Here is a 21,831-nt window from a genome sequence, read left to right on the forward strand (position 1 = left end):
AAATCTAATAATAATAATAATAATAATAATAATAATAATAATAATAATAATAATTTTGCAGTGCTATAAAGGGGCTGTTGAAGTATTTGGAGACTATTTGCCTCTGCATTTTTTAATTCATGGATTTTTCTTTCCTTTTCCTGAACCTCCCATTGCTATGAAGTTGCTAAATATCACCACTCTAGATTTTTTATTTGCTTCCTTTAATTTCCTATAGCTTTAGCAAGATAAACTAATCATGTTAGAATTATATCCTAAGAGAAGTAAATATGCTTTGATAAGGGCATATAAGTAAAATATATTTATAATATGCATATGGTACCCAGATAGAACTATACTCAATATATCTATTTCATCCACATAATAAAGGCACCAGAGCCTTTAACTTTTTATGTTGAAATAATTTCAGATTTATAGAAAAGTTGCAAGAATAATACTAGAAACTGCCATATACCCTTCACCAACCTTTCACTAACTCTAGTTGGAAATATCCCAGTGAGGTTATAGGATGTAATTTCTCAGGATCATTGGTAAAGAATGTGGTCGTTATGGGTTTTATGTAGTCTGTCATACACTTAATCTCCTAAACTTTCCTCCCCCAAAAATAGTTAAGATTTGGATAAAGTAATGTTTGTTACCTATTTTGAATCTGAAATCAGAAGTATGGAAAAGCTCTAAAGATATCACTGAGGTCACTGACCCAGTGTACTATAGAATTTTACTTGAAACATTTCAGATTGAAGGAAATTAATCCTGGCTTGCTGCTATACTAGTTATTCATTCATTCATTACAAATCTTTATTGCTAGGAACATTTTGTAACTGACATAATTCTGTTGGATGTGCTTTTCATCTACTCTTACTCTCTAATATGGAAGTGTTACTGGAGTAACGGCTTGGTTCTTTTGCCGACACAGTAAAGAATTACAGATCAGCAAACATGAAGGTAGAGAGGAAGGAAGGTTTATTAGGATATGCTCTAAGGGAAGAATGAGCCAAGTCAAGAGAGACAATGGCCTCAAAGGAATTGGGGCTTGAGCTTATATTGTTGGCTCTGGGCCAGCCCTGCGTGTCACGTGCAGACTTGGGTCGTTTGATTGAAATGCATAGGTTATATAACCCATTGTTTTTTGTGCATGTCCTTTCCCATAATGTATACAGAAAAATCCACAGTCTGGGTGATTAAACCTGCAATACTAATTTATTGTAACTATATTATAATGAGGCTAAGGTTAAACCAAGGGTAAGCTTTAACATTCTGCGCAGGTGTCAAAATTCAGATAATTCTAGATGGGTTTTATTTCTCTCTTTTCAGGATGTTCCAACCACAAAATTAATTCAGGGAGGGGGGGTTGGACCTCGGTGATCCCTGGGGAGTGGACCTGGGCCATGCAAAGCCCCGGTTACATTATCGCCGACCCCTCCTATAGCGTATGCCTATCTTCTGCCTAACATTAGCACATCTGACCTAATCAAGGCTGGATGATACTTTGATAAACTAAAACAAAAGTGTCTGGTTCATGAAATTATACTAGAAGTGGACAGAATAGAGCTGCCTTAGATTTGATATTAGTCTCTCATGGAGAAGCAGGTACTCTTGTAGAATGTTGTACTTACATACCTGCAGACCTCTCTAGAATCTTTAATGTTACTAAAAACGATCTAAGAATTAAATAAAGAAACCAAAAAATTAGACCATTGGATAATAACACCAAATCTAATTTTGGGGATCTTCATATTAGGGATGTGTACCGTTGTCTTGATTTATGTGTGCACTCTTCGTTCTCAGTGAGAAGTGGACTACAGACTCTGAACATAGCCCTTCTCTTAGTGTCTTTGCCTATGGTGCAGTGTTCGAATGGGTGGTTTCCAGAGTCCTAAATGCTAAAGAGCAACAGCTGTCTCATCGGATAATTCAACAAATAGTTATCCAAAAAAAAGAGCAGTAGTATCTGATGCTTATGGAGGTTGAAACAAACACTCTCAAAATTTTGGGGGTTGAACCAACCATTCCCAGAAACTTGATACATGAGTATGATACCTCAAGTAGCAGTGAAGTTCTAAATCAATCACATACCCAGATACTAACAGACTGTTTTCAGCCCAGGCTAAAAAAGTGGCCACAAAAGAGGACAATGAAAACAGTTTGCTGTCTGCATTAACATAACCTTACTACGCCATTGTCTCCATTAGCATAATTTTGCTATCCCTGGAGACTCTTGTCCAGAAGGTAAAAGTTGCAAATAACCTTATAGCTCATCATAGGAACTTATCAAGAGACACAGAAACTTAAGAAAGCATCAACATTTATATACATGACTAACTACTATGCTGTATACCTGAAACTAATATAAAATAATATTGAATGGCAAATTTAAAAGAGAAGAAAGCATCAATATACAGTTTATATTCTAAGACTCTTTAAACCCCTCACCTCAAAATCCTCACTTTGCTGTTTCCACATGTCCTCAACTCTATGTCAGGATAACTACGCAATTCCAATCAAGCCCCTGCATTGAAAGACCCACCTTAAACCGGACTTCAAAATCTCAGTAAATCAGGCCTTGCAGTTTCTTCTCTGAGATGCTATCTGCAGAGTTAGCATTCTCCCTTACTCTGATAAGTAACAAACTCAGTTTTGTGTTACCCATAGTTTATTCGGGCACTATTTGGGAAGCCAGCCATCTACGACAAAGAGAAAACTCTAAAGAAAACAAAGAGAAAAGGCAGATTACAATAAAATAATGGTAAAAACACTGAAAAAGACTTCTCATCAGCAAAAATAAATGATGGGAGACAATGAAGTAATGTCTTTGATGTGCTGAGGAAACATAATTGGGAACCTAATTTCTAAAGTCAGGCAAAAATATAATTCACAAGTCAGGACAAATTGGAAACTTTTAGACATGCATGCACTTAGAAATTACTATTAATAGTCCCTTACAAAAAGAACTATTAAATAAGAAAAAAAAAATGAACCTAGAAGGAATGAACAGGAGAAAGGATCAAGAGTGTACAAAAGAATTGTTAAAATATGCTGATAAGTTTAAATAAATATTGAGTGTGAAAAATTCAAATATCAATCATTTTTGTGTGTTTTCATAGACCAGCTGGCATTCCAGTTAAAGCTAGCATATTAAAAATAAGCATTTAATTCTGCTTCTTCCTGAAACCACAAAAAAAAGACAGTCAAAAGATTTTTTTAAAAAACATAAGATCCTCCAGAATGAAAAGAACAGGAATATGTCAATAACAAAGTGTTGAATCCTGAAAAGCAGAAGGCAAGTCAGTTGAGGAATATTGATGATCAATCTGATTTATACCACAGAGCACCCAAAAGGCCAGGGAACTGGCAACAGTAAGTATCTCTGAAAGTGTGAAAATAGACTGAAAACATAGACTTGATTGGAAGTCTGTTTAAACTCCACAGACTTCCTATTACTGCACAGTCTGGCAACTACTCTTTTCCCTCTCCAAGATAAGACTGAAGGTTTATTCTCTGAAGAAGGAAAACAGACGGTCTCTTGACTGGGAAGATATTGGGCATATTTGAGCATGATGGCATCATACTAAAAACAGAGGATACCCAGGAAACAGGACTTCCAAAGGTAAAAGGAGTTTCCTGCATGAGAGGAAAAGGAGATCCCAGGGTAACAGCTCTGCAGTAGTGTAGAGACCTACCAGTCCAGATGGAGATAAAGCAGAAAGTTCCCAAAAAGGCTTATGGGAGGACAAATGATACAGAGAAAATAATTGATATGTTTACCAAGAGGAGATTTAGACAATTAGGGAAAAGTGTGGGGTTGAATTAGTGAGACATCCATTGAAAATTAAGCAAACAAAAAAAACAAAAAATAATTATTAAATGAAGGGAAAGCAAAAAGTCATGCAAGAAAGGAAAAGTAATCATAGTAAGCAACATGGCTCAACTGTGAATAACAATTATATGGTTGTAATATCTTAAGCACTGAATAGTTATATAACAAAATTATAATATAGCTGTATAAGAAAAATGCACAGAAAGGGGATGTTTACATATATCTTGCTGGGATGGAATCAAAGAAAAATAAGCCCGCAGTGTTCATAGTGAGAAATAAATAATGTCTAAAACTGAACAATCAAGAAATAGCAACATGGGCCAGCCCCGGTGGCTCAGGCAGTTGGAGCTCCATGTTCCTAACTCCAAAGGCTGCCGGTTCCATTCCCACATGGGCCAGTGGGCGCTCAACCACAAGGTTGCCAGTTCGATTCCTCGAGTCCCGTAAGGGATGGTGGGCAGCGTCCCCTGCAACTAAGATTGAGCACAGCACCTTGAGCTCAGCTGCGGCTGAGCTCCTGGAAGGCTTAGTTGGTTGGAGCGTGTCCTCTCTACCACAAGGTTGCCAGTTCGACTCCCACAAGGGATGGTGGGCTGCGCCCCCTGCAACTAGAAATGGCAACTGGATGTGGAGCTGAGCTGCGCCCTCCACAACTAAGACGGAAAGGACAGCAACTTGACTTGGAAAAAAGTCCTTGAAGTACACACTGTTCCCCAATAAAGTCCTGTTCCCCTCCCCAATAAAATCTTTAAAAAAAGAAAAAAAAAAAGAAAAAGAAATAGCAACATAAACACTATTGAGAGATATAAAATTTTAAAAATACCTGAAATTGTTTAATATATTTGCTTGGGACACGGAGGACAGTAGGTAGAGGGTTGTTATTTTTTTATAAGTTTTGCAGAATGCATTGATGCTTTAAACTATGTGTGTTTATGTGGTTGCTGACTATTAAAACAATTTTTTTTTTAAAGCTGGATTCAAAATACGGGATGATAATAATAATAAAGAAAAAGGAAGAGAAAGTATTTCTGAAGGAAATTAAAATAAAAATTCTTGTCTTATTCAAGGAGAGTGTAAAAGTACCAATTAAATTTAGACTTTGTTTAACTTTCAAATCAACAAGAGTTCAATACAATGAATAAAGAACACTAGCTAAATCCAATCAAAGAAAGGGGAAAAGAAGAAAGAGAAAGCATGACAAATAGAAAACACAAAATAAGATGGTGAAACTGAGGGTCCTTGACTTTGATTACATTTAGTTTTAAATCCTACCTCTAGAAATCATATTCGCCTCTCTCTCTCTCTCTCTCTCTCTCTCTCTCTCTCTCTCTCTCTCTCTCTCCCTCCATCCCTCAGACCTAGCCTTTCATCCAGATAATCAGCATCCCTCGAGGCAGCAGAGGACAGTAGCTGGACCTGACTAATGGTCACAGGGTCCACACCTCTCACAGGCTGAAGAAAACATCTTGACCTAAGTTAGGTTTCAGCTCCTGAGCCCTAAGGTGGAATGACCCCCTGGCTACTTTCCCACAATAGCAGACTGAGGGACTCCCGCAAATACCTCAGAACTGTCCTCAAGACCTGAAGAAATGATTCATTGCCCTTACCTCAGTGCCGACCAATCAGCTTCCAGCACGAACCAGAAAGAACCCTTAACCCAAGGTGTCTTGTGATTTTTGCCCCATATAATCTGTAACCAACAAGCCATCAGGGAGTTCGGGCTTTTGATCATTAGCTTCCCTTTCTCCTGGATGACGCCATTCATCAATAAAATAGCCAATATTTCTCCACTACAATTGTTGTTTAGTGTTTGCCAGCACCAGGTGGATGAACCCTTTCTGTTCTATAACACAAACCTAATTGACTTGCCACTACAGAATCCTGACCCTGAGATATTCAGGGATGGAAGCAGGTTCATGGATATGGGAAACCAGAAAGCAGGATATGTTCTGGTGACTCTCCAGGAAACCTTAGAAGCTGAGGCCCTACGAACAGAACAGATAACTTCAGCCCAGAAGTCCCTATTATTGGCCCTGACCCAAGCCCTACACTGTCGCGTCCCTCACGACGACGAGGGTTGTGTGGAGGGAGAAGGGCGTCACAGGGCTAAGAAAAGACAGTAGCCAAAATTATAATACACGCGGGACCAAGGGGCTGCAGCCTCAAGGACTGGCTCTGAATCGGGCCAACGCGTAGTTTTTATTGGTAAACTTCTAACGAGGTAAAAGATTGTTAATCTCAAGATCTGTGTGTTAGTAGCCTGCTGGCTGTCTTTCTGGAAGTTCCCATTGTGTCCCAGCTTGTACTTTGCCTTCACACACACACATCTCCAAGGAATACATTGAAGGGGAGGAACTGATATAATTCCATCCATCGGGTCTCAGTTTGCTGAGACTTCCCCTCAAAGGAGCTTCTCCGATATCTCTCCATCGGGCCTCAGTTTGCTGGGAAGAGCGCGGGGGAACAAACGGTTTGGCAGCTGTAAGGCAACACTACACCTGGGAAAAGGTAAGAGGGTCAATATCTACGCAGATTCAAAATATGCATTTATGGTAATACACGCCCATGGAGCTGTGTGGAAATAAAGGGGACTTTTAACATCAGGAGGAAAAGAAATTAAACATGCTCAGGAGATATTAAGTCTCCTAAAGGCAGTTATGACACCGCCCAGGTCATCAGAAGACCAATGGCTTAATTTCCTAGGGAAATAATAAAGCAGATCAAGCTGCCAAGCTGGCAGCCCAAACCATCCCTGGTAGCAGCACTATTCCTGACATTGATGAAAAGCTAGCCAGCTCCGCCTAAATATTGCTCAGAAGACTCAGAGAGAGCAAAAGAAGGAGGCTATTCCCGTCACCAGAAAGACGGATGGGTTAGCAATGAACAGGGTGTCACTCTGATCCCAAAATGGGGGCTGGAAGAACCAGGTCCATCGACCTTAGTGTAAGGGTGAAATTCGGCACATCAATAATGTGGTTAAACTTAACTAGTTTGCAATTTGATCCATCGTGATTTCAGCTGTGTTTCCTTCCTTTCTCCCTTCACTGATTAACTTAAGAACTCTGTTTTGTTCCCTTACCTAAGTACACAGTACCTTGCGAATCCACTTAATCAACAGAATCCTAACCTGAAAAGAACAATTTCTTAATCCTCAGGTGCCCAGAATCCAATTTGCAACTCCCTTGCAGTTTTTACTGGTGATGCATAAAACCCCAGGCCTTGATGGCAATGTCCTGAGTCTGGGAGTCCAGAGATAACATTATCTTAAAACAGACCAAGGGTGGCTGGTTGGCTCAGTTGGTTAGAGCACAGTGCTCATACAGCAAGGTCGCCGGTTCGAGTCCCACATGGGCCAGTGAGCTGTGCCCTCCACAACTAGATTGAAAACAACAACTTGACTTGGAGTTGATGGGTCCTGGAAAAACATACTGTGCCCCAAAATTCCCCAATAATAGTAATAATAAAAAACATACCAGACCCCAAGAAGTGATATCAACCCTGGGACCTGCCTAACCAATTCCCCCTTTCCTTTGTTCTTCTTATGTATCTATAAATCCCTTCTGTCCATTCTAGGGACCGGGAGATGGCCTTTGGACAGGAGTCCACCATCCTCCAGCATGCCGGCATTCTGTAAACCTGCTTTTCTTTCCACCAGCCTTGTCTCTCGATTCTTAACTTTTTCCAGCGGCAGGCAGGTGGACCTTAGCGTGGTATCAAGAGCACCCATTATGGACAGGATGCTATGTTCCAATGGATGCAGACATATATTACTGGGCCAGATATGCAAAGAAACCGTTTAAAGGTAATTCAGAAATGCATTATCTATGCCAGAAAAAAATCCTAAAACAGGACTTCACCCCAAAGTCAGAGGAGTCCAGAGCTGAACATTAGGCCTACACACCATCAGGAAGTTGGGTCTTTAGAGCATTAGATTCCTGTCTCCGTATTGGCCAATTCAATATTAAACTTTTTTTTCTATACTGCAAACTCCTGCTTGTGCATTTCTTTGGGCCAGAGAGGTGGACTCAAGGAAAAACACTGGGGTTCTGGTAACAATGGCAGAAATCATTTTTAAACATCAGTAACTACAATAAATATAAAAAGAGACTCATTAACATACACATTAATTTTTTAAATCATACAAATTAAATTTTTTAATAAGCTATAAACAGTTTACAAGAATTACACTTAAAATAGAAGGCATATATATGTATATATATATATGTATACATATATATACACTAAAGATAGATGTTTTTAAAAAGAGTCTTAGAGAGACTGCCTATTTATGTTAATAATAATAAAATAAATGTTAATGATAATAAAAATGTTAATAATAATATAAATGTTAATAATAATAAAATAAATTGTTCATAATAATAAAAAACAGAAACCTGTGAGTGTTACTAATAACATAGCCTGGTACTATCCCAAACAAAAATTTACATAATTAGAAGGGAAATCAACAAGCCCACAAACATGTAAGAGATTTTAATTCCTCTCTCAAAAGCTGGTAAAAGAAGACCAAAAAAAAAAAAAAAAAAAGAATTTAGAATATTTTAAAGCCTTACATAGAAGGGAAATATAGAAATTTGCATCCCAAAACAGAAATAGAATATTCTCTGTAAGCATGTGTGGGACATTTACTAAAATCAACCACAAAGGAAGCTACTAAGGAGGTCACAACAAATTACAAATTTCATAGAACTGACATTTATAATTGATTCATACTGATTGTATAGAATTTGGGAAATGCAGACAGTTAAAAGCACAATATAAAAATTATATGTAATCCCACTACAGCTAGAGTTTACCTTTTTAAATATTTAGCATATTTCCTTTCAGTTTTTTTCAAAATGTGTATTTATGCATGCTTTTCTTTTTTCTTCTGTAATACTGAGATTTACTGTATATTCCCTTTGTATTCTGTTTTATTTGTAAATACTAATCTTGGTTTGTTTCCCCTATAGGTGCACTCATGTCTCTAGAATTTATTTTCATTACTAAGTCAGGTTCCTGGGAAGAATATCTGCTCGCTGCGTTGACATGTGGTTCTTAGAAGAAAATTAATAATCACAGTGGTAAGATGTGTTCACCCCTAAGCAAATCAGGGAGGAGAGGCTACTGAATGCGTTTGGTGGAGAGGTGGAGAAGGAAGGTATTAGAGTTGAAACAAAAATCAAAGTCTCACTCTAAGCAAAGAACACATTTGCCTTCCTCCCCGATTCAGAGTCAGGGGCAGCCCAGGCAGGGGAAATCCCCATTAACACCTGCCTGACACCTGCAGACGACACACACACCAATCACTACTGGGGACTTGGGGAAGAGGAGGTGCTACTAAATAGAGGCCAAGAAGGAAGCCAAAGTAGGTCAAGGACTGAGAGGATGAAGATTTAGAAAAGTAGTCAGTATCAACATGGGGCACCTCAAAGGACATTGGGTCTTTCTCTGCCCCTTTTCCCCTCACCACACGCCCAATGATTAAAAAAAAAGTCCCAACTGTTGGTCCTCGGCTTGAACCTTTAGGTGAAACAGCAGCAGAGTACACCTGGGTGTGATGGTACTTAGGAAGAAAGCGTTTCCCCTCCTTCTGCGTTACTCTACACTTGAGAAAGGATTATTTAGCTGCAGGGAACACTCAGGGGACTGAAAGTTCGCTTCTCCCAACCTCCAGCACTCACTCATTCGCAGATCCTGCCACCCGAGGAGTCCTGTGCCCTAAGGGAAGGGCCGGGAGGATTCTTGTGAGAAATTCCCGCAATTTCTGCTAAATGCCTGACACACTATAGTGCTTGATACATTTTAAGTATTACTATTACTTTTCTTCAAGTGTACTGCAGTGGTTTGAGGCACAGGCTTTGGTTTAAAACAGTTCTAGGTTTAAATCCATGCTCAAGTCCCACTTATTAGCTATTTGGCCTCTGCAGAGTGGGTTTACCACCACTCTAAACCTGTTCTCTCAACTGTAAAATGGAATTAATAATACCTACTTTATGGGATTAAATTAGCTAATATATGTTGACAAAAACTAACTTAAAACAATCAGTTGGAGGATGTATGGGAGGAACTAGGTTTATGGAAGTCCTCACACACTAAACTCTACATAATCTCCATGACCCTATAGGAAGATCTCTATGATTATAATAAAGCTCTATGGTCTTCACTTTCCCTTCCCTTTATTTCCTTTCCCTTCTATAAATATCCCTCCATCTTAGCATGCAGGTGAGAGTATGCAATTGGCTTGCCACGTCTGCATGCACTGGGTTGCAGCCTTTTTCTCTTCCCCATCCCCCCCCCAATAAATCCTTTATGGTGACAAAACACCCAGTTGATTTTTTTTTTTTTTAGTTGACAAGTGAAATACTTAACAAAGTGCTAAGCCCGTAGTTAAATGGTAGCAGTTAGAATCACCATTTAACATATATTTGTTGGTCTTTCTTGTTTGTTTGTTTTTTCCCCACTCTTACTGAACTTCTCCCTCTCTCTAATGTTTTTGGGGGAAATGGGAGTCCTTTTGAGATCATTTGGAAATCTATTCCCATCTTCCAGTAGCCATATATTTCTATCTCTGTTATCTTTATCCTAGTGAAATACATATCCATTCATGACTTCTAGTATTGAGAACAGATTTAAATATAGAAATAAGTGAGGTAAAATATAGCTCATAAGTCCTTTAATAGAAGTTTATGAGCACAAAGGAAGAAAAGGACAAATGGAGTGGACCCAATACGGCTGTATAGAGGAAGTGACTCTTCAGCCTGGTCTTGAAATATCAAAGTTTGAAATCACATGAACCTGGGTTTGCACCCATGCTGTGCCGCTGGTTAGCTATGGATGAGTTAACTGATCTGGCCAAGCGTCAGTCTCAAGTAGTCAACAAAGATAATAAGCCTAAAAGGTGTGTGGGGTTAAAAGAGTTGATAAATGAGAAAGCCCAACGAATGGACAGATAAACTACCAGTACAGGCCACTTATCCTTCCTTCCTACCCTTTCCTATCTTACCTTCTCCGTTACCTTCTACCTGCTAACTCTTTCCTCCATCATCCCTTCTCCTCGCATCCTTGGTTTAGTTTGGTGTCACTTGGGAACATAAACCTCCTAGTTACAAAGAAACATATAAATGAAATAATTTAAAGCCACCTGAGTTGTAGGTGGGCCCCTGGAAATGATCGTCATGAAGATGTTGATCCATGGATAATTTCTATGGTTACCCATGAACACCTACCCATATTGTCCATAATTTGCTTTAAAGCATATCTTCCTTATTTTTTAATATACAAACACGCAATGAACGATTGAAACAGAAGTCTTGCTAAAGATTGAGATCGAATTCATCTATAATACCAGATTTCCCTGAAAATAAGACCTCGCCGGACAATCAGCTCTAATGCGTCTTTTGGAGCAAAAATTAATATAAGACCCGGTCTTATATTACATTATATAAGACCTAGTCTTATTGTAGTACATCAATTTTTGCTCCAAAAGATGTATTAGAGCTGATTGTCAGCTACGTCTTATTTTTGGGGAAACACAGTATCTTCTCAACCAACCAACCAACCCTAAAGACTGTCACTTAAAATGAGGTGTGATCTGTGCTTTTTCACAATTTGATTTGTGACAGTTTTTTTATCTGGGTTTTCCTGGGTCTACAAATTAAAATTTCAAATTTCCCCAATTCTTTCTTTCAAATTATGAGGATTTCATTTCATTTTTTTCCCCTTTCTTCTGCCTCCTCCCCACCCTCCCCACCCCCACCCCACCCACTCCAGTTCAAGCCGCTGTTTCTCAGTCTAGTTGTGTAGGAACAGCTCCCTGGCCCATGCTGGTATTATGAGCCTTGAGCTCCTTCCGGCTGAGGCAGTCGGTCTGTAGCCACTGGCCGCTGACAGCTGCAGCAGTCCACGGCAAGCTCAGGCCAACCTCTGGCTGCTCATGGCAGCCTAGCTCCAGGGACAGCGGTTGTTCACAATCTTACTTTTGGAGGGCACAACTCACTGGGCCATGTGGGAATCGAACCAATGACCTCGGTGTTAGGAGCAGAGCGCTCCAGCTGATCCACCAGGCCAGCCCAGGATTTCATTTCTTCATTTAAACTGCCATACCAAGAAGGCACAATGAAAATGGAAAGGAATTAAGTTTGCTTCTGTAAGGGCTTAAAAAAATCATGCTTTTCCCTTCACCTCCTAAATTCTTTTGGCTAGGCTATTAATCAAATTAACAGAGACAGATTAACAGGAGAAAAATCAAACTTTAATATGTGCGCATGGGGAATTCACCTAAGCACATCACTTTGCCCAGTACATTCTCTGACCCAGAGATCAAAACCGGATCTACCACCCACACTGGGAATTTAGTTAATCCTGATTTCAGCTCTAGTTGATCCCATTTTCTTATCCAAACCAGGTCCAGAGTGACCTTACCTACTTCCTGCCTTCCTCCAGCCAGACAGTTGTGGATAACAGCTCTGCTTGGTTCTCAACAGCATCATCTAATAACATTCATTATTGCCCCGCCTTCCCCATCACACAAGCTAGGCCACGGAGGAGGCAACACAGACCTTACCTTCAAAGTGTTTGCAGTCTTGGAGCTGACACGGTGCTTACAGGACAAAATCAAGTAAACGTAAGCATCACTAAAGGGCAGCCCAGGTCAAGGGGCATGGACATGAGTTTCTTCAGAAGCCCCACGAAAGTGGAGTTGAGCTGTGAGCTGAGATGGTGGAAATGGCGTGAGGATAGAAATCCATTGTGCTGAGGCACTGGTTTAGAAAGCTTTAGAAAGCCATTAAGGACATGAAAGTGGGAGCCAGACTGCCAGGATGTGAAGCTCAGCTTTGGCAATGCGTAACATGGGACCCGGGCAAATTATTTAACCTCTCTGTGCCTCAGTTGCCTCCTCCCTAAAATGGGGACAATAATGCTACTACCCACTTCATAGACCTGTGGTGAGTATAAAATGAGTTAAGATGCATGAAACACGTGGTATGTAGTAAATACTAATCAGGGTTACCCACTACTATTTATGAGTGGTGTTCTTGAGAAGGAGAAAGGTACAAGTGAGTGTCAACGTGATTAATTAATGCTGTCTGGGGAGGAGCGTATGTATTTAAGACACCGTCTGGGACGACTTGCATAATCTCATCTTTAAGCAAAATGCCTTGTAATTGGCGCAGCTCCGAAAACACACATGCACAGCAGCATGTCTGCGGGGCGGAGCTGCTCTGGCTGCGTGGTCGGTTTCTAGTCTGTAAACACGCGGGGCCGGAGGGGGTGAGCGCGAGCCCACGCTGCGTGTTGATTCCGATCACTGGGTGTGAGACTGCCCCTGGGTGTCACCAACACACACAGATATGAGACCTGCTTCGACGTGCGTGTCATGGCTTAAAAATAGATGCTAATCCGTCAAGCGGTCTGGCAGTGACAGCCACGGCGGCGACAGCAGGAGAGTCATGGCCGAGGGGCTGCCCGCGCCTGCGATCTGCCTCTGGGACTGAGACCCCCGCCGCGTGCAGAGAGGTAGAGGGGCTGCGGGTGGTCGCCTTCCCAGCCGAGGCTGTGAGGGAGGGTGGGGCGGAGAGGGGGACTGGGAGCCGAGCAAGCTGTGCCCTCCTGGGCTTCCTCCCTCCATCCTCAGCGCCAGGCTGTCTGGGTTGGCAAGGGCTGGGCGACAGCCATGAACCTGTTACAACCGCGATAGCAGACGGAGGTGGGGGTGCAGCGAACTAGGGCCCCTGGCAGTCGGCAGATGGGATGGGAGAATGCCGAGGGGTGTATCCCGGGACGGAATGGCGCTTCTCCAACCCCAGGAGAAACAGAGGCGTTCGTCCCCCCCCACCCCCCCCTACACACACACGCCCCAGGGGCTTCCAACACCAGGTCTCCTTCCTGTCTCCGTTTACCATTCGGCATCCCACAGGCAGCAGAATCTGCTTCTAGAAAAGGTTGTTTTGGAATAAAGTGATGGGGTCTTTAGGCCTGAAGAGCTGAGATAGATGATGATGATGATGACGATGGTGTAGGGCTGTATTTCTGTGCTCGTTCTGACTGAGACATTGACAAAAATATTTCACCCTAAACCGCTTAAATACCCAGTTTCCCCTCACCAGTGCCGATCTTAATATCCCTGCTTCTTAATGCTTTGTAAGTGCTTGATCTCTACTGACCTGGGGGAAGACAGGAAAGTGTGGGCAGGACAAAGATGGCCTTTCCCTGCTGGACTTTGGGTTGAGGGTTCTGGTGCTGAAGACAGGGAAGAGGGTGGGAGAGAGATTTTTCGCACTAGCCCTCCTGCCTTTTCAGACATGCAGGACCACAGTGTGAAATGGAGGAGCAGGGAGGCTCTTGCCACAGTCTTCCCTCTGCCTGAAGGCCCCAGGGCAAGTCTTAAAGGCTGGCCCTACCCGGCTCTGCAGCTCAGCACATGGTCTCACTTTCAGAAGAGCAAGCTGTCCAGAGAGTCAGAGGCACACCTGCTAGAACCCATGCACTGCTGACCGTCACTTAACTCCCACAGCAAAACGGATGGTAATTCCAGCCCCTGAGTCCCCGGGCCTGGCAGGATCCCTCATCCTTCCCTTTCCTCTCCCATCTCCAGTGCCCCATCCTCTGCTTCACACACACACACACACACACACACACACACACACACACACACACACACTACTCCAGCCCTGCTTCAACTCAGAAATGCTCACATTAGAGATGAGCTTTAATGAATTTCTTCTTTATATAGATTAAAGGGAGGTGCACATAGATTTGTGCCTTCTTCTGTTAGCTCATGCATTCAGCAAATATTTTCCCAAAACTTACACTTCCTCTTTATTGCTATTCCCCACTCACCCCATCCCCCGACATAACACTTCCCATAACAAGCTTATCTCTGAGGCAGTGGTAGGGCAGGAATGGGTTAAAGCAGCCCATCTCTCTGGCACTGAGAAGGCAGGCTTGGCATATGTCATGGCCCCAGCTGCCACTGTCTTTCTGCTAATTCCCCCTGGACGGAGAAAGCCATCTCCCCTAACCCCCACTCCAACTCCCTAGCTTCTCTGGCTGTTGCCCCAGGCAGATGAGAACCATATTCAGGCTGGCAAGTGCTCCAGCAGCGGGCAATGCCACCCAAACACCAAATGTTTGTGTGTGTGTGTATTTATGTATGTGTGGTGGGAGTGGGGGTGGGGCACTGAAGCAGAAACTCAGCAGCTGGGCAGCTCCCTCTCCCCGTAAACAAGGACATGTGACTCTCCCACCTCCTTATGTGGCAGAACCAAAGAGCACAGAGAAAGGAGCTGCCGCAGCTGAAGGAAAAGATAATCCTGGAGGCTCTGCCAGAGCTAGACTTACATTCCCTCCCTTGAGAATCTTCTCCCCAGGGCCCAGCCCAGTTGGCAGGAAGGAAAGCAGCTGCTCCAGACTCATTCAGGTGTGTCTCACATCCCTTCCTCTTCCAGTAACAGCTACTGGGAGACTGACCCGTCATTACTGCAGCCACTCCAGCGCCTGCCACGGTTTCTACCACCTCTAAGATGTGCCCTGGTAACTGGCTCTGGGCCTCCATGACTTTTATGGCCCGCTTTTCCCGGAATAGCTCAAGGTCTCCTGTTCGCACTAGAGGGATCCTGGAGGAGATGCCAGCCGTTCAACATCCCTTCCTAAACGTCTTTGAGTTGGAAAGGCTTCTCTACACAGGCAAGACAGCCTGTAACCACGCCGATGAGGTCTGGCCAGGCCTCTACCTCGGAGACCAGTATGTACCCAGCTGACTGGGGCCACAGCTGAGTGTGTGTGTGTGTGTGTGTGTGTGTGTGTGTGCGTGTAAGAAGGAAAAAGGACTGGTGGCAGAGGGCACTGAGTTGTGTTGTTGGTTCCAGGTTGAGGATGGAGGGTGGGGGTGCATGGGCAGAAAGTGGAGGCTGGAGGGTTTGCGGGGAAGGTTGGGCAGGATTATTGATCTACCCAACTCTGGACAGAAAGACTCTGTCAAGTAATCATGTCATTTATTTAGCAAAATTTATTATTGAATGCTATCTACCAACATAACAGATGACTTATCTGACCTTCTGTCTATCGTGCTATGGCTCTGAAAGAAGGCAGTCATTGGAGCCAGGAACAGTGGGTAGTAAGGTGAAGGGCTGACCAAGCAAAGCCGCAGTATATGCAGAGTTTCTGCAAGATGGGGCTGTGGAGAGAAGAGCACCAGAGGAAGAGTAGTCCCCACTTCTCTCTCTCAAGGGTTCTGTAGTATACAAGGAGTTTTTCACATGCATTTTCTCTCTTGATCTTCACAACAGCTTTGTGAGGTAGGTACCACTATCCCCAGGTTACAGATGAGGAAACTGAAGCTCAGAGAAGTTGTGACTGGCCCAAGGTCACACGGGTCGTAAGTAGCAGAGCCAGGACTTGGAGGTTCAAGTTCAGTGCTCTCTCTACTTGAAGAGTTTGCACTGGACAGGGCATTTGCCCTGGGATATGACCGTGTTGCCTGAAAGATGTCTACCACTAAACTGAGGGGTACGGGCCACATGAACACCTGATGGTGACATCGTAAAACAGGGTAAACGTGAACATGGAATGACTAGCAAAACACAAGAAGATTTTGGGTGTCAAAGGGAGTATAAAGCAACGGGGGAGTTAGGTGTGGGAGCAAGGAATCATATCATCTCAAGGTTAGGAGGGATGTTAACTGTGACTTGGTCCAAACTGATGTCCCGTTTGATGTCCAAATCCCCTCTGGTGCATACATGCCCACATGTTGAACTCCTCTCTCTGAATGAATACCCTGGTGACAGGAAAATCACACTCTCCCAAGGTGTTCCCATCTTTTCTCAGCTAAATTCCACTGTTAGTACATACTTTCTTCCATGATGCACAGTTCCAGTAAGTCCTTCCTCAGATCAAGTAAATGCCCCCAGACTCAGAGCACTCTCTCAATGTTTTACTATGTATGGCTCAACCACCCCCTTCGTCTTCTCTTCTCCAGGCAAAACCTCCCCAGTACACTCAACTCTTGCTCCAGACAAGACTCCAGGTCATTGCCCATCTTGGGTCCTCCCTTTTGGGTCATCAGTAAGCCAAGTGGGGGCCTGGCACCAATGACATTAGCTCAGGAGTGGACAGGGTACATACGAGGGATTCTTGCCCCACAACCTTGCTTCCCAATCCTCCCTCTAACCTCTACCCAATGCAGGGACATAGCTAACAACCACCGCGAGCTCCGGCGCCTGGGCATCACCCACGTCCTCAATGCCTCACACAGCAGGTGGCGAGGCACGCCCGAGTCCTACGAGGGACTGGGCATCCGCTACCTGGGTGTCGAGGCTCACGACTCGCCAGCCTTTGACATGAGCATCCACTTCCAGACGGCTGCCGACTTCATCCACCGGGCCCTGAGCCAGCCGGGAGGTAGGAGGGGACAGCAAGGAGCAGGGAAGGAACAGTGGACATTGAGTTACGGAACAGCCCAGGGTTCAGGTGTGGGGAGGGAGAGATATGAATGACGTGACCAAATGCTCAGGATATAATGTTAAGGAAAGAAAAGCATTCTCTTAACCATGATTTAAAATACATGAACTACATAAAAGACGTAAAAAGATGAGAAGAAAATAATCCAAAATGTTAAGAAAGTGGCAAGTTACACCTGGGTGGTGAGATTATGGGTGATGTAGTTCAAATTGTTTTGCTACTTTACATATTCCAATGATTTCTACTTTGAGCATGTCTTGCTTTAGTGATCAGAAAAAAAGTATATATGAATAAAAAAATATATGAACACCCCCCCCAAAAAAAAAAATGGTTGATGGAAACACCAAAATGGAAGCATGGGCGAGACTAAGGAAGGGACAGATTAGATCCAGGGTGCTTTGGGCTGATGCAGTCAGCAAACATCAACTGAAGCCCTACTCTGTGCAAAGCTTGGCTTTGCATTACTTATGAGTCTCTACCTCTGAGCCCTCTTTGGGTTTATGGATGCAGAACAGCTGCATGTTCTCCACCTCATTCTGTCTAGAGAATGTGCCAGGGGCCTGCATTTCTACCACCACACATCTGCACCCCATCCTGGCTCCACGAACCTCTACTCACGCATCTTCCTCCTCACTGTCTGAGTATCCCTCTCCCTAGTGTCCTCCAACCCACCACAAATAGTCCCACAGCCGCCTCTTGTGTCTGTCCTCACAGGGAAGATCCTGGTGCATTGTGCTGTAGGAGTGAGCAGGTCTGCCACCCTGGTGCTGGCCTACCTCATGCTGTACCACCGCCTCACCCTCGTGGAGGCCATCAAGAAAGTCAAGGACCACCGAGGCATCATCCCCAACCGAGGCTTCTTGAGGCAGCTCCTGGCCCTGGACCGCAGGCTGCGGCAGGGTCTTGAGGCATAAGGGGAGGGAGAAGGAGGTCAGTTGGAGGTCAGGCATGTGGGTCCCTGGCTCCCAGCTGGAGAGAGGAGGCCCAATTGGCAGGTAGCAGGAGGCCCAGATAACCCATCTTCTCCTGTAGGTTGGAGAGTGAGAGGGCTGGGGCGTGGTCTCATGTCACCATTGTTATTTGTTGGGAATGAGGGTGGGGAATTTGGTGGATGCCCAGGAGGGAGTTGACCAGGGAAAGAAGAAACTAGGCAGTAGGTAGAAGTCAATCCTGGGATTCAGACACTGCTTCATTCCAGCCAGGATGCCCCTCGTGATTCAGAATCCCTTCCCCTCTTTGTGCCCAAGTGTTCCCCTCTCTCACTTATCAAAACAAGGGTCATCTCTGTCCTGCGCCTGTGCAGGGAGTCAGGGATACAGCAAGAATGAATGTGATGGTGTAGAGCTGTGTGGAGATTGTAGTGTAGAGACAGACGGTGAAGAGATGGTGTGAAAAGCTGCGAAACCCGAGGGAGAAACCCACAGACTTGTTACTCCGAGCACAGGAAGAGGAGGTGTGGGAGGGTTGGCACTGTGCTTGTGGGTGTTAGTCGTGGCCAGAAGCTGCAGAGGTGCATGACTGGGAGGCTTAGATGATGACTCGCTTACTGGATCCCGGTGTCTCCAGGAAAAATAAAGATGGTGGACAAGAAGAGAGCCTCTTGAAGTCATTGACAGCCTGTGTGAGTTCCGCACCTCTCCCCTGAGAACTCCAGCCCTTCTGGGGACAGCAACGGTTCCTGACGCCCTCATATTGATCATAAGCCCCCACCAGCATTTAAGCCTCCGCCACCAATTCGTAGGGGAGGTTTCTCCCAAGTCCGATTTCACATTCCCACTGCAAGCGACATTTTGAACTGTTATTTCCAGGTATGTCCACACTGGGGCAGCAGAGGACCAAAAACTTCAAGTTTGCAACTACTTTAGTGTAGCCACTGAGAGGGCACAACGCTCATCTCCCAAGTTTAAAATAGGTCTCTGTTCACAAGCTTGGATGTAAAAAATATGTAACTTTATTTTCAAAAAGTTAGCCTGATTTCTTTATCAAGTGCCCACTCTAATGGGATAGCAGGACATTATCTTCAATCAACCCCAGGCCTATCCTATCTTCAGGGGTTTGGGTTTTCCTGGTGCCAAGAAACTGGAGGGGAGGCAAGGAGAGGTAATACAATTTCTTCCTCTTCTAGTCTTTCCAGGTTCGCCTCAGAGGACTATAACACAATGTCCTTAGTAAACTTAGTCAAACATGAAGCTCGACAATCAGAGAGAGTAGTATGGTCTTTCTGTTGTCCCAAGTGCCAAACTGCCAGTTACCACATCCCTCCTTTTTAAAAGGCATATTGCCAGAACAGAATAGCTACTTGAATGGGAGAAGGGGATGGGATGGGAGAGGAAGTGAAAAATACAGAGAAAAACAATCACAATGTATCTGAAGTATATGTCCTATCCCAAAGTACAAAAACTCAGAATCTCAAAGCTGGACGGTGTCTTCATATATGTTCCACTTCTACTCTCCAACAAGATGTAAATGAATCATCTTTTCAATATCTTTGACAATAGTCATCAAGCATTTGTTTGAACACTTTTTGATGGTAAGGAACAACTATGTAATTCTCATATCATTTTACCAACTCTGAATATGTTAGAAAGCTCTAATAAAACACACATCATGCAACCCATGTTACAATGGTAGTGAGATAGGAGGAAAGATCTGATAGTTACTGGCTGTAGCATGTAGCAGTGAGGACATTTGCGTGTCACTTTACCTCTTCCCCACCTAGCTACATGCAGTAGTCTTGTCTACTTCCACAGGCCTGCTATAGGCATTTAATTAGACATAAGACACAAAGCTCTGAGCAGTCAGTATTTAATAAGTGTTCTTTCTCTGTGTCTGTTGTTTGAAGCCAGCTCTCATGGCTCTCTTATGTCCTCCCACTTACAACCTAATGGCTCTCTGATTGTTTCTAAGAGTCTACATTTGTCATGTTTCAAGTTTCCTCCCCTGCTTGCCAATTTTGGTGTCTCTTTCTAATTTTGGCAATCGGAACTGGTTGCGATGCTTCAGGCTAGACCTATAAGATGTGGAGCCTCAAATTTTGGTTACTGTTAACGGACAAATTTATCTAAGGGATAAGTGAGGTCTTCATTAAGAATGTTGATTCTAATTAAAATGCATTGATTCTCTGTCCAAACCATGGGCGAGAGAACTTATGTATAAATAAAAAGAACCCAAAAATAACTTAGGCGCTTAGAGCGACTATTGCTATGGTCTGACCAGGGTAGAATACAGTAGAACTGCCACCTCCTTTGTTCTAGTCTAGTAAGTATATTACTATTAATGTTACCTACAGTCGCAACCGTATTTGTGCAGTCTGAACGTGCCTCAGCTAAATCCCCTAGGTTTCTTTCAAGTTGGATAATTTAACTGAAACTTGAAAATTTAATTCTAACATCTAGTAGAAAAGTACAGCTACTAACATATATTCAACGAAAGAACAAGCTTTCAGATTATCCTCACAGAACAGATTATATGTTTATTATTTAACAGAGCCAAATTATAGCTATGCCCAGGCATGCTTCTGTTTTTACAGATATTAACTCATTTAATCCTCATAAAAACCATGTGAAGTAGGTATAATTGTGATTGCTTAGGAACAGGGAAATTGAGGTGAAGTCACTTTCCCAAGGACACACAAATAATAAGTGAAAGAGCTAGGATTCAAGCCTGGGTGCTTTGACTCCTGAATCTGTGTGTGTGTGACCATCGTGCTGCAACACTTTGGACCTATAAGATTCAAGGGAGAGAAAGGGCATCCACAGCCTGGTCATCACGCAGATAGAATCAGTCCTATCCTCCAAGGGGACTGAGGGTGACACCTGTCACAGGTGCCAAAACCAAGGTTAAATGTCCAGTCTCCCTCATCCTGTTCTTGGTTGGGGGTTGGTTGTTTGAACCGAAGCAGAGGACTTGGAAATGAACAGAAATAAATGTGCTCTTGTTAGATTCAGGCTGTGCTTCCAGCCGGCTGAGCCTCGCCCCTCAGGAGCTGCTAGCCAAGCCACTCTTGTCATCCTGCCCTGCTCCTGCCCTTGCCACCTCCAGCCACAATCACAGTCAGTGATTGTGACTCAAACCCTTGCGGCAGACCCTCAGGACCCAATGCTGCCTCTGGGCAGAGACAGGGAGAAAGGTTGCCCTGTCCTTCACCCCTATAACGAATCCCAGCTGAGAAGTTCCACAGGGAGAAGGAGCAAAGAGAAAACTGCTTCTCCTGATGTCCAAAGTAGTAGACGGAGCTGGAACCAGACAGGCAGCTGGGAATTATGCTGGCACAAGAGGGCTGGGCCTGGCTGCGCCGAAGCCCCTCCCCAACAAAAGCTCCCACCCCCACCCCAATCCCAACCCCACCCACATTGTACCTAGAAATGATCCTTTAAAGAAAAGGAAGCCTGAACGGAGGAGGAAAACAAACTGTTATCATAGGTTTGTGTCATATGAGAGAAGGAGCGAAAAATCCAAAAGTTGAGGAAAGAGCCCTGTTCATACCCTAATCCCTGGGACCTATGACCCATGACCCCATGTGGCAAAAGGGATTTTGCAGATGTGATTAAACTACA

The 21,831-nt window shown here is 43.7% G+C and overlaps 1 protein-coding gene across 1 annotated transcript; it reads left to right on the forward strand.

Moving 5' to 3' along the window:
• Positions 1–13,029: 13,029 nt before the first annotated feature.
• DUSP26 (dual specificity phosphatase 26) lies at positions 13,030–18,885 on the forward strand. Its single transcript, XM_033104980.1, has 4 exons — positions 13,030–13,333; positions 15,265–15,560; positions 17,001–17,215; positions 17,990–18,885. The coding sequence occupies exons 2-4, from the start codon at positions 15,340–15,342 to the stop codon at positions 18,187–18,189; spliced, it is 636 nt and encodes a 211-aa protein (XP_032960871.1). The 5' UTR covers positions 13,030–13,333; positions 15,265–15,339; the 3' UTR covers positions 18,190–18,885.
• The last annotated feature ends 2,946 nt before the right edge of the window (positions 18,886–21,831 follow it).

The sequence above is a fragment of the Rhinolophus ferrumequinum genome, chromosome 4 (assembly GCF_004115265.2).
Source record: "Rhinolophus ferrumequinum isolate MPI-CBG mRhiFer1 chromosome 4, mRhiFer1_v1.p, whole genome shotgun sequence".
Lineage (NCBI taxonomy): Eukaryota > Metazoa > Chordata > Mammalia > Chiroptera > Rhinolophidae > Rhinolophus > Rhinolophus ferrumequinum.

What these genes read in the sequence shown, in the direction of transcription:
- DUSP26 (XM_033104980.1), top strand. Translation starts at nt 15,340, where the DNA reads ATGTGCCCTGGTAACTGGCTCTGGGCCTCCATGACTTTTATGGCCCGC. An exon ending in GGCCTCTACCTCGGAGACCA is followed by an intron (nt 15,561 to 17,000) that starts GTATGTACCCAG and finishes TACCCAATGCAG; the next exon opens with GGACATAGCTAACAACCACC. An exon ending in GGCCCTGAGCCAGCCGGGAG is followed by an intron (nt 17,216 to 17,989) that starts GTAGGAGGGGAC and finishes CTGTCCTCACAG; the next exon opens with GGAAGATCCTGGTGCATTGT.